General features: G+C 35.7%; 2 protein-coding genes across 2 annotated transcripts; both read left to right on the top strand.

The window, feature by feature from the left end:
- The first annotated feature begins 8,859 nt into the window (after positions 1 to 8,859).
- Positions 8,860 to 12,187, top strand: LOC109375172 (cerebellar degeneration-related antigen 1-like). The gene is given in 2 exon segments (XM_019630402.1): positions 8,860 to 9,987; positions 9,989 to 12,187. Coding segments are annotated over 2 exon segments (819 nt in total). The 5' UTR covers positions 8,860 to 9,444; the 3' UTR covers positions 10,265 to 12,187.
- LOC109375173 (cerebellar degeneration-related antigen 1-like) lies at positions 10,265 to 12,187 on the top strand. The gene has a single exon (XM_019630403.1). It carries the CDS (start codon positions 10,275 to 10,277, stop codon positions 10,731 to 10,733), a length of 459 nt encoding a protein of 152 aa, XP_019485948.1. The 5' UTR covers positions 10,265 to 10,274; the 3' UTR covers positions 10,734 to 12,187.
- Positions 12,188 to 13,083: the final 896 nt, after the last annotated feature.

The raw sequence follows: 13,083 nt of genomic DNA, 5'->3' as shown, positions 1-13,083 counted from the left end.
AGGTTGACTAGCACTGTTATTAAGGAAAACGTATTAATAAACCGTCGGGTTGGGGTGAGGCATTAATACCATTCTCAAAGTTAAATTATTTTAGGAAACTGTCAATATATCCCTCTTCAAAAAACGTCAAATGCTTTAAGGCTTCATGTTCCAAAATGAAGTCCGTTTCTACACCACAGTTTTGTGACTAGAATATTTCTGCTCCCTGTAGATGACGGTCGTCCCTAATGGAAAACTATTAGGACAGAAGAATAACTTATCTTCTAAGACAGGTATACAGATTCTTTGGGGTTGGGTAGGACACGGAGAATACATAGGAAGTCAGTCTGACTAGAGTAGATGGCCCATGGGCAAATAGAGAACAGGAAAGTTTATGTAGGGAAGATCATGGAGGACTTGATGTCAGGTGTAGAAGTTTTACATATAATTAGGAGTTGAGTTATATGAAGAAAATTATATTTTAAGGAGATAATCTGATAGCAATAAACAGGATAGACAAGAGTAGTGAGAGACTGAGAGCTTTGTGGAAGAATATAAAATCTAGATGAGCGCCTGAGCAAGAGGAGTGAGACTGGTAAGGAACAAACAAATACAGACACATTGAAAAGCAGATGTTTTCTCTTTATTTTATTATCACAAATGTATTATATGCTCACTTTAAAAGTTTCAGTAATATAAAAGTATATAAAGTAAAAAAATCAACATATATATCAGTGCAACCACTATTACAAGTCATATTTCAAGCTTCTAAGTCATTATAGGGAAAAGGAAGACATGTACTTTGACAAATCTAGCAAGAAGAGATAAAAATAATAAATTGACAGAATTATCAATAAATATTATGGAATTATAAAAATATAAAAGGTTTAATTATAAATTAAAAGGCAGACATTTTCAGATAGAGTAAAAAAAATCTCATCGTGTGCTGTTTTGAAAAGATATATCTAAAACAAAACACAGAAAAGTTTAAAATATTGGAATGGATAAAGATACACCAGACAAATGCATAAAAAAATCAACTAGAGGTGGCAAAGAAATGTCAAGGCTAAAATGCTTTGAGCGGCCGTCCAGAAGCCGGTGACTGATGTGTCTCACCCGGGAAGAGCACAATGATGGTGACAACTTAGGCCAGTGAAGCCACGTCCTCCACAACTAGACTGAAGAACAAAACAACAGCAACTTGTCTGTTCCCCTTCTCCCAATTCCTCAGCACTGTTCCCATCCCCCAATTCCCCAATAAAAATCTTTAAAAAAAAAAAAAAAGAAAAGGCCAGTGAAGCCACGTCCTCCACAACTAGACTGAAGAACAAAACAACAGCAACTTGTCTGTTCCCCTTCTCCCAATTCCTCAGCACTGTTCCCATCACCCAATTCCCCAATAAAAATCTTTAAAAAAAAAAAAAAAGAAAAGAAAAAGGCTGCATATCATTTTTTTTTGATAACCTATAAAACTACTCTGCCATCTGGACCAGAGGAGAGCAATCATGAACTTTAATGTACTTAAAAAGAATTTCAAATATGTAAAGCAAAAAAGTTAGAAATAGGAGATTGTGATAAAACAAAAGTGGGTGATTTTAAATACTTTCATTAGAATATTTAGATTAAGCAAATAAAAAGGGAAAATGTGAATAACAATTAAGTTTGATTTAATATGTAGAAATATTATATATTACCCAAGCAAAAAGAAAATACACAGGGGCCGGCCAAGTCGCTCAGTTGGATAAGAGTTTACTTAAGAGCGTGAGCTCTGAGCAACAGGGTCGCTGGTTCGATTCCCACATGGGCCAGTGAGCTTCGCCTGAGCTGAGCTGCTGCTGAACTGCCAACAGGTGGCAGGATGGCCCAGCTGGTAAAAAGAAAAAGAAAAAAAAAAGAAAATACACATTTGCTTCAATTTCCCATGGAATATTTGTAAACATTTATTACATTAGGACAAAAAGAAAATATTCCAAAATGTATAATTCATATAGAAAACATTCTCCATCCACGAGATAGTATAAACAGTAATAAGGAAAAAAAGCATAGAAGAACAAAACATCAACTAAAACCTAACCATGTTAAAATATATAAATACACTTCTAAATAACTCTTAGATTAAAACCGAAAATAAAACTAAGATAGGCAACAAAAGAAGGACTATAACACTGCATGTGTAAAATATGGGATACAGTCAAATGTATTCAGAGGAAAATTTATGATTTAATGCATTAAATAGAAAATAAGAAAGACTAAAACTAAACTAAGCATTCACCTAAATAATCTAGAGAGATCATACAGAACCAAAGAATGCAGAAAGAAGGAATTAACAAAAGCAGAAAGTGATATTTTAAAAAAATTGTAGTTTCCATCCATACTGTCTCCCCTGACTTCCATAACAAAAGTAACCCCTACATTAAAAAATAAATTTTCTTAATAGTTAACTGAACATGGGCAATCCAATTAAGCAGAATAAAAAAGAGATATAGCCATATATATGTAAATTAATACACATTAGAAAATATTACATACAACTTCCAATCAATATATTTGAAAATCCAGATGAAACAGAAAAGTTTTACAGATAAATTGACAAAATTCACTCAAGGAGAGGTGAAAAACCTGGATAGTCTAATCATCAAAGAAATTGAGAGAGGATTTACATTTCTACTCTCCCACTCCCCAAACACTTGATAACATTCTATATCCATTCCTGACAAATCTGTAAGTCAGTCAGGAATAGAAGGGCATTTCCATAACTTGAAAAGGTATCTATCAGGAACAATGGCAATCATCATATTTTAGAGTGAAACAATGAGATATTTCTATTGAAGTCAAAAACAAGAGAAGGATGCCTGCTCTTAATTAATCAATGTAAATCTGCATTGTCCTGGAAGTCATAAGGCCTTACCCATGTGCCAAAATGAAAAAAAAATTAGATACAAACATTAGCAAGAAAAAGACAAACATTTCATTATTTATATCATTGTGTACCTGGGAATTCAAGATAACTAACTGGAAAAAATAAACAGCTAAGAGCAGAGTTTCATATGATGCCTGGATACAAGATAAGTGCAAAACTCTATATCATAATGATGTCAATTCTTGACATGTTACTCAAAAGGTCTAAGGCACTTCCAGGGATTTTTTTCTTTTTACCGAAGTTGAAGAGTTGATTCTATAATCCATCTGGGAAAAGAAAATGTAGAAGAATAGCCAAGTAAATTCTGGGAAAAAAAAAAGAATGACGAAGGAGGGGCAACCCCATCACATTTCGAAATATATTACCATGCTGCAGTAATTAAAACAGTAATAGACAAAAATTGAACAGAAAAGAAACATAAGAAGCATACCCATATGTTCATGATGAAAAGAGAATTCGAAATCCATGTAGATATAATTCGATACAATAAATAAGTTAGGAAAACTAACTATCTCTTCTGAAAAAAATTCTACTTTGCAACACACACACATACACATCAATTCCATATGGATTAAAGCACTGAGCAATGAAAATATGTAACATTTAGAAGAAAATAGAGCACAATATTTTTATAATCTTGGAATACAGAAGCCTACCTAAGTATGAGACAAAACCAAGAAACTATAAAAGAAAAATTTTAATGTTTGACTATTTACATAATTAAATCTTTATGGCAAATAGCATCATAAGTAAACTTTTAAAAAGACAAATGACAGACATTTGCAATATATAGCAGTCAAAAGGATACCAGTTCTACTATCCAGAGACCTCCTGCAAATCAACAAGGAAAAAAGATAAATGACTCAATAGAAAAGTAGGCAGAGAAGATGAGCAAGCAATCTCCAACAGAATACAAATAGCTAATAAATATATGAAAAGATGCTTAACTTTTCTAGTGAGTAGGGGAAAATAAAGGAATTTTTCATCCAAAATGCTGACAAAATTCAAAAGAATGATAGTGTCCAATATGCCAGGAGGGCAATTTAGCTCAAAACCTTTGATCTAGCAGTTATACTTCTAAGATATTTAAAAGAATGCTTTTTATAGCATTCTCTGTAATAGTAAAAAAAAGTGTTAACCTAAAGATCTATCATGAGCAATGAGTTGAATAAATTAGACAATACACCCTACTATGGAATTCTAGCAGTTACAATGACTTTCTATTGAGTGGGAAGGGGTGAGGGGATGGGATAGACAATTGTAGAATACTGTAGGTTCGTACTTAACTTGGTAGATTGATTCTTGGAAACTGTGACTTTAAGGGACTCAATATATATAACAAAACCAATATTTACACAGGCTAACTGATAGAAACAAGAGTTAAATTCCTACAGCATATTTCTGGTCACAAAATCATCACCAAACTTCTAAAACACACCCAAACACTTCTAATATCAAACATTGAAATAAATGTGAGCTATACATATATTTAAGAAAAATGAATAAAAACAAGTAAGAGAATGATTTTCCAACCTGCTTATTCCAGTTCAGGGTCACGGGTGACTGGAGCTTCTCTTGGCAGCTCAGGGTGTAAGGAGGGAACCGACCCTGGACAGGACGCCCTCCCATCGCAGGGCGCATCACACACTCCCACACTCACTCAGATGGGGACAATGTAGATATACCATTTCACTCACATGCACAGCTTTGGGACGTGGGAGGACACCAGAGTCCCCAAGAACACCCACGCAGACATGGGGAGAACCTGCAAACCACACAGACAGTGGCCCAGGCCTGGAATCATTTTTTTTTCCTCATCAACTTTAACGAAATGAAATTGAACAAAATATTATCAGAGGACCTGCTGTATGTATAGGACAATTTCATTTTGTAAAACACACAAGAACACATGCACAGAAACAGAAAAAGTATATGGAAGACACAAAGCAGACAAATCATCATGGCTGTCTGGGAAATGGGACTAGGAGAGGGGTATTTTCATTTGTTCCTTTATATACTACTGTCTTTTTAATTTTTATAATAAACATGTGTTACTTTTATAACAAACTAAAAACATAACCTCATCCTATAACATTTGGATTAAAAAATTATAAGGAAACATAAAAAAAGCTATATGAAATCTCACTACACAGAGGTGCTTATTATTAACATGTCAACACTTTTCTTTTCAGTCCGTTATGCATTTTTTACATAGTTGAGATCTTACTCTATGTAACTTTGGGCTTGTTTTCCAATTACTATATTATATTTTCCCTATAGAAAATCTAGAGACTAAAGAGCCACAAGAGAATAAAAAGTACATGTATTCCCACCACCCAGAGATAATTGCTTAAGAAAATTTCATGGAATTCAAGTGCACAGAATTGGATTATGAATAATCCATGCATGCTGTCATAGATCATGCATATCATCTCATTGATCCACTCATGGCCCTCTTTTATCTTTATCCATTAATTTGTTCTTTTAATTTCCATAATAATCATACAATTATTAAATAATCAATAATATGCTTTTAATTACATAATGAACGCCCACCACAACTCACCCATCAAACCTGGGTACCCATATACCTGAGAATACTGACAGTAACTTCAATCTATTGGGTTGTTGGAAAAGTCAAGATGCATTTTTGCAACAAAAAACATAGAAAAAATATGTCATGACTTTTCTAACAGCCCAATACTTCCATGATTCTCTTCTATTCCAACCTCCTTTCCTCGACCCCAGTGATCATTATGCTGAATTTTTAATTGATATTCCTTTGCTTTCTAATAAAACATTTTAATCCCGTGTGTGTGTGTGTGTGTGTGTGTACATACATATGTACACGAGATTGGACAATTAAGTTTGCAAACTTTCCACTGTGTAAGCGCACGGGAAAAGTTCGCAAACTTAATTGTCTAACCTGTGTGTGTACTTAAATAATATAGTGTTTTGTTTTACTTGGTTTTGAATAATACAAAAAGGATATCCTATTACATGTTGTCTTCTGAGACTTGATATCTCAATTTAACATTATTGAAGTAAAATCTATCCATATTATTATATGTAGCCATAATGTGTTCATTTCACTGCAATATAATATTCCATCATGTAAATATACCATAATTTATCCATTTTTCTTTTGGGACATTTACTACTAACATTTTAGTGTATATTCTTCTGGTTATTTTTTGAGGACATTTATATAGTTTCCTTTATACAAAATTTGAGTACTATATATACTTATCTGACCTGTTCCTTTCACTAATGAGATCTTGTGAACATATTTCCATTTCAGTAAATATTCTTTTGTGGTATAAACTTAAATGGCTGCATAATATTTACAATATACTTTTATTTTACCATCAATTATTGGACACCTGGATTGCTTATAATTTTTTTGCTGTGGTAAGCTTTATGATGTACCTATCTTTCAGATCAGCAAGTCTCCTTTTAAGAATTAATTGTAAGTAATATCTGAATAAATGTGCACACAATTGTATACAGGGCCACCACGTAAGACAAGGCAGTTTGTGTTCTGCACAACGTATGTGCTCGTCACAGCAGTTTTTATAATACAAAAAAATGGAAAGACCTTAATGAAGTAAATAAATTACATATTAAAATTATAATATAGGTGCACAGTTACTGACATGGGAAGATATTTACAATTTATTAAGTGGAAAAACTAGGCAAAATGGCAGTATAATGCCATTTTGTATTATAAAATAAAACAAACATACCTGTGAAACAGTATGGAAGAACATACACCAAAAATTTTACAGCATTATCTCTGAATACTGAGTTTATTCGAGATTTTAATTTTTCCCTTTGCCTTTACTTATATTTTGAAGTGTTTGCAACAGTAAAACTTGATTACATATATAGTAAAAAGATGAATAATGAATTTTTATGCACAGTCACTTAAATATTGTTCCTGAATATAAAATTATTTTACACTGTAAGAACTTTGGAAGAAATAAAGGACATAAACATATAAATAAAAACCACACATTATTCTATCCACCTACAGATAATTAATTCACAATCTTCAATGTGTTTATTTCTAGTCATTTGTCTCTGATTATATATTTTAAATAATTGTAGTCACACTTTATATAATCTTGTAAGCTGACTTTTCACTTAACATTATGTAATACGACAGACCATAAATATTTTAATGGAATAATATCCCATCATGTGGAAATAGCAAATTTACTTAATGATGCCCTTAAAGTTAGACCTTAGGTTTTTCTGTTTTCACTATACCAGATTACTATGTGAGGAACAAACACCTTTGTGCATGAATTATCCACATTTTAGATAATTTCCTTGAGTAGGTTCATTGAAGTGAAAACACTAAGAGTACCGTCATTTTTATATCCCTTGATATATATATATATATATATATATATATATATATATTGCCAAAACTGTATTTACTATCTATTTTAAGGAAGCATAGGATAGTAGGGGGAAAAATAAGCCAAAATACATGATCCCATGCCATCTTTAGCACTTGCTGCTTAACCTCTGAGTAGGTAAAACTCATGTAAAAACATCCATCTTATCTAAGTCACAAGGTTATTGTGATAATCAAGTGAGAAAACAGATTCTTCAGTCACCATAAATGTTACTTCCTCAGGAATGCTTCTGTTAACTTTCCAGACTCTCACAGCATCCTATACTTCTTTTTCCTTCATGGCCTTACAACCACTGATAAATAACTTCAGTTATTTGAACATTGTCTGCTTTTCCTAGGTGATTTTAAGTTCCATTAAAACATGCCTGTCATACAGCTGGCGCTCAATAAATATTTGTTGAATGAATGGAATAAATGAAGTAACACTTTATAAACTAAATCATTAGACATTTCTAAGGTATTTAGAGGATGAGGAGAATGACGATTAATTTGTATTACCATATAGATTATTCTAAATCTTCAGAGATTCCTTGCCTAACCAAAATTTCATTATGTCATTTTAATGCTTGCCATGCCAACCACAGGAACAGGTAGCAATGTTGCTAGAAGCACCTGATAGGAGCTGAGACTTGGAGAACCAGGTAGTTAGTTCTCTAGGTCAGCATGCTGAGCGTTAAGGAGTTGTAGTTACCATTAGTGAGACACAACGCAGTGGTCAGAAATCCAAGGTCAGTGATATTTGAAGCAGGTGGATCCTGGAGGTCAAAAGCAAACTAATGGTAGGTGGTCTAGACCATAAGGTGCAAATTGGAGTATGATCAGAGGTAAGGAATTAGATGGTATAGCTCAATTCCAAGCACCAGTACTCAAAGCATGGAACCATAAATATGATTCTAAAGCAAAGGGTACTTGAACTCAGTGCTCCCTTATATTATTTCTACCTAAACTGAAAATGGCATGGGAAATACTTGTGCCTAGTTCCATATACAAGAGCAAGGGACTGATAGTAGCTAGTTGAGAAATGAGATCTGTGAATCTAAAGTAGGTTCTGATAGTGACAAGATAAAGTTAGGCCACTTGTATACAAGATCTTATAATAGTCTATACATAAAAAGGGAGCAATCAAGCTTTGGATCCTGTAATTCTTAGCTTGACTTTTAACAGCAGATATTATAGCATAGTGGTTAGGATCATAGATTCTGAAATAGGCTAGTTGGGTTCAAATCCCAACTCTATCATTAGTTGTATCCTTTGAACAAGTTATTTCACCTCTGTGTGCTAGTTTCCTCATCTGTAAAACAGGGATGATAGTACCTACCTCAATGGGTTCTTGTGAAGATTAGATGAGTTGATGTATGTAAGGACCTTAGAACAGTGCCCGGATGTAGCAAATGTTATGTTTATTATTATTGTTGTTATCATTATTATTATTATCATCATTAATTAGTCACATAAAACCAAACAAAAATTGATGTCATAAAAATGGATAAATACACTGCATGTTAACTTTATCTAAAATAATAAAGTCTCTACATAGGAATTTTTCTCATTAAAATAAGAATTTCACTTGCACCTAAACATAATTGACTATATAAAAATTATAAGCATTAGTAAAGTAGCAAAATTTATCACAGCAATCCCATGTGTGTTTATTCTATAGAAGCTATTTCATGACAACTATCTTTGAAAGTTCTAAAGAATAAATACACATTTCCTAATAGCAAAAAAAAAACACTATTAGGCTGTAGTACAGTTGATCTGTAAGATCTGGTCTATAAGAAGGGATGCCCTATTAAATTTTCTGAAGCTAATTCTACTAGAAGCAGGAGTATTTGAGTTGGAAGACCTGTCTGTGAAAAGATCTGAACATGGGAAGACTCAGGCTTGGGAAGACTAATTTTGAAAAAGGCAGGACCTGGGGAAAGGTTGGAAGACTTGGACAATGAAACATGTTAGAATACCTGAATGTTAGAAGACGGAAGACGTGGAGATTGAGCCCGTTGTTGGAAGACTGAGTAGTTGTCGGAAGATGTGGATTTTCTGGAAGGCGTGGATTTCCTGGAAGACGTGGCTTGGTTGGAAGACGTAGATTTTCTGGAAGACAGTTTTGTTGGAAAACATGGGTAGGCTGGAAGACATGAATTTGATGGAAGACACAGCTTTGTTGGAAGACATGGATTTTCTGGAAGCCATGGATTTGATGGAAGTCATGGATTTTCTGGAAGACCTGGAGATCATTGGAAGACATGGCTTTTCTGGAAGACGTGGATTTTCAGGAAGACCCGAATTGTCCGGAAGACCTGGATTGTCTGGAAGATGCAGATTTGCTGGAAGACCTGGAGGTTACTGGAAGATGTGGATCTATAGGAAGACATATATTTGTGGAAGACCAGGAATAAGTGGAAGACATGAATTTCTGGAAGACGTGGCTTGGTTGGAAGACATGGATTTTCTGGAAGACATGGCTTTTTTGGAAGACGTGGCTTTGTTGGAAGAAATGGATTTTCTGGAAGACATGGGTAGGCTGGAAGATATGAATTTGATGGAAGACAGAGCTTTGTTGGAAGACAAGGATTTGCTGGAGGACATGGATTTTCTGGAAGCCATGGATTTGATGGAAGACATAGATTTTCTTGAAGACGTGGACAGTCTGGAAGACCTGGGGGTCATTGGAAGACATGTATTTCCTGGAAGACATGGCTTTTCTGGAAGACGTGGATTTTCAGGAAGACCCGAATTGTCCGGAAGACCTGGATTGTTTGGAAGACGTAGATTTTGTCTGGAAGACGTGGATTGACCGGAAGACTGGATTTGGTGGAAGACATGGATTGGCTGGAAGACTTGGATTTTTCTGGAAGATGCAGAATGATGGAAGATCTGGCTTTGTTGGAAGACGTAGATTTTCTGGAAGATGTAGTTTTGTTGGAAGACGTGGGTAGTCTGGAAGACATGAATTTGATGGAAGACACAGCTTTGTTGGAAGACAAGGATTTTCTGGAAGCCATGGATGTGATGGAAGATATGGATTTTCTGGAAGACCTGGAGATCATTGGAAGGCATGGATTTCCTGGAAGACATGGTTTTTCTGGAAGACGTGGATTTTCAGGAAGACCCGAATTGTCCGGAAGACCTGGATTGTCTGGAAGATGTAGATTTGCTGGAAGACCTGGAGATTACTGGAAGGCATGGATCTCTAGGAAGACATATATTTGTGGAAGACCAGGATTAAATGGAAGACATGAATTTTCTGGAAGACGTGGATTGACCAGAAGACTGGATTTGGTGGAAGACATGGATTGGCTGGAAGACCTGGATTTTTCTGGAAGATGTGGATTGATAGAAGACCTGGATTTGGTGGAAGATGTGGATTTTTCTGGAAGACGTGACTTCGTTGGAAGACATGGGTAGGCTGGAAGACATGAAATTGATGGAAGACAAGGATTTGCTGGAAGACATGGATTCTGTGGAAGATGTAGATAGTCTGGAAGACCTGGGGGTCATTGGAAGACATGGATTTCCTGGAAGACATGGATTTTCAGGAAGACATGGATTTTCAGGAAGACCCGAATTGTCCAGAAGACCTGGATTGTCTGGAAGACGTAGATTTGCTGGAAGACCTGGAGGTTACTGGAAGATGTGGATCTTTAGGAAGACATATTTGTGGAACACTGGGATTCAGTGGAAGACATGAATTTTCTGGAAGACATGGCTTTGTTGGAAGACCTGGATTTAGTGGAAGACATGGATTGGCTGGAAGACCTGGATTTTTCCGGAAGATATGGGTTGAATGGAAGATCTGGCTTTGGCGGAAGACGCAGATTTTTCTGGAAGATGTGGACTGAGTGGAAGACCTGGATGTCTTTCTGGAAGACGTGGATTGACTGGAAGACCTAGATTTTTCTGGAAGGCGTGGATTAGCTGGAAGACCTTGAAATTGGTAGAAGACGTGGATTGTCTGGAAGACCTTGAAACCATTGGAAGATGTGGATTTTCCTGGAAGATATGGATTCTGTGGAAGACCTATAATTGCTGGAAGACTGGATTGTCTGGAAGACGTAGATTGTCTGGAAGACGTAGATTGTCTGGAAGACTGGGATTAGCTGGAAGACGTTGATGTTGTTGGAAGACTTGGAATTAGTTGGAAGACTTGGAGTTGCTGGAAGACCTGGAGTTGTTGGAAGATCTTGATACTGGCGCCATTGGAAACCCTGGACATTGGAGACATTGGAAGCACAGGATGTTGGAGACATTGGAAGCCTTGGATTTTGAGGATAATGGTTATTCTGGACACTGGAGTCTTTGGAGGCCCTGAATGTTGGAGTTTGTGGATATTGGAAGCCATGGATCCTGGAAGCCCTGAACACTAGAGACACTGCAAGTCCTGGACCTTGGAATCCTTAAACATTAGAAGATATGGACAATAAAAGACCTAGACATTTAGAAATCCGAAAATCAGAAGCCCTGGATATTGGGAGACATTGGAAAACCTGGATAATGACATACTCATGTTAAAAGACATAGAATTTGAAAGATGTTAACTTTCAAAGATGTTGGCAGCCCTGGACAATTGGAGACCTAGACTTTAAGAGACCAAGATGTTCAGAGATCTAGTCATTCAGACATTGGGGATGTTGGAACACCTGAATGTTGGAAGACCAGGTTCATGGAGATATTGAAAGACTTGGGCATTGGAGGAACTGGTAATAACAAGACATTATGAAATCAGGATTCAGAAGACACTAAAAGTTGTAGGAACTGAATGATGTTAAGTGCTAGGAGATATTGGAAGAGCTGGACTTGGACGAAACGAAATACAGGAACTCTAGAAGACTTGTATATAGGAGACATTAGAGGACTGGGAACATAGTAAAACTGGAAGTTGAACTCTGGACTCTGAAAGACAAGACCTAAAATTTGAAGGTTAATTGCTGGAGATATTATAAGACTTAGAATTTTAATGACCCCAATATTGAGAAGATTAGAAAACATTGGCATTGGAGATTTTGCAGGCCAGAGACTAGAAGATATGGATGCTGTAACATTTAGAAGATCTGGCAATTGGGGATGTTGGAAGCCTTGGAGTTCAGAAGACCTGATGTTAGAGACACTGAAGAATTGAAAAGCCTAATCTTAGAGCTATTGGAAGGTCATGTTGAAAACTATTGGCAACGCTGAAAGACTTTCATATTAGAATCTGAAATTACATTTAAAAAATACCATATGGCTATTGTAATAGACTTCATGACTATGACATCTCTTTCACTAAAAAGAAAAACACAGAGAAAGGCCATTTTAGGAAGATGACAAAGAAACAGGGAAATTCAAGTAAAAGCAAGTAGTTTGAATGGGTTGGAACCTATCTTCATAGTCTCAATGAACTGGTCTCCTGGGTCTGTACTGGTTGACAGGATGGGAATGAGGAATTATCAAAGAATAAGCAATATCAAGGCTAGGGGACTACTTGGCTTTAGATCAGGGGTCAGCTAACATTTTCTGTAAAGAATCCAATAATAAATATTTAAGGTTTTTTCAGGCTGTATGGTTTCTGTTGTAACTACTCAACTCTGTCATTGTTGTGTAGCCATAGACAATGCATAAATGAGTGGGTATGGCTGTGTTGCAATACAAGTTTATTTTTGGAAAAAAAAATTGGGCCAGATTTGGCCCAAGGGCCTTAGTTTGCCAAGGCCAGGTCTAGATGCCACATCTAGGGTATGGTAAACTTAAGTGCATTCCAGGTTAGCATTTACATGCAGGA

This window comes from Hipposideros armiger, unplaced genomic scaffold (genome assembly GCF_001890085.2).
Source record: "Hipposideros armiger isolate ML-2016 unplaced genomic scaffold, ASM189008v1 scaffold_908, whole genome shotgun sequence".
NCBI lineage: Eukaryota > Metazoa > Chordata > Mammalia > Chiroptera > Hipposideridae > Hipposideros > Hipposideros armiger.
Note: the sequence above shows the minus strand (reverse complement) of the source record. Positions and strands in the feature narration are given on the sequence as shown.

Excerpts from the sequence above, each read along its gene's own strand:
- LOC109375173 (XM_019630403.1), top strand. The coding sequence starts at position 10,275 with ATGAATTTGATGGAAGACACAGCTTTGTTGGAAGACAAGGATTTTCTG.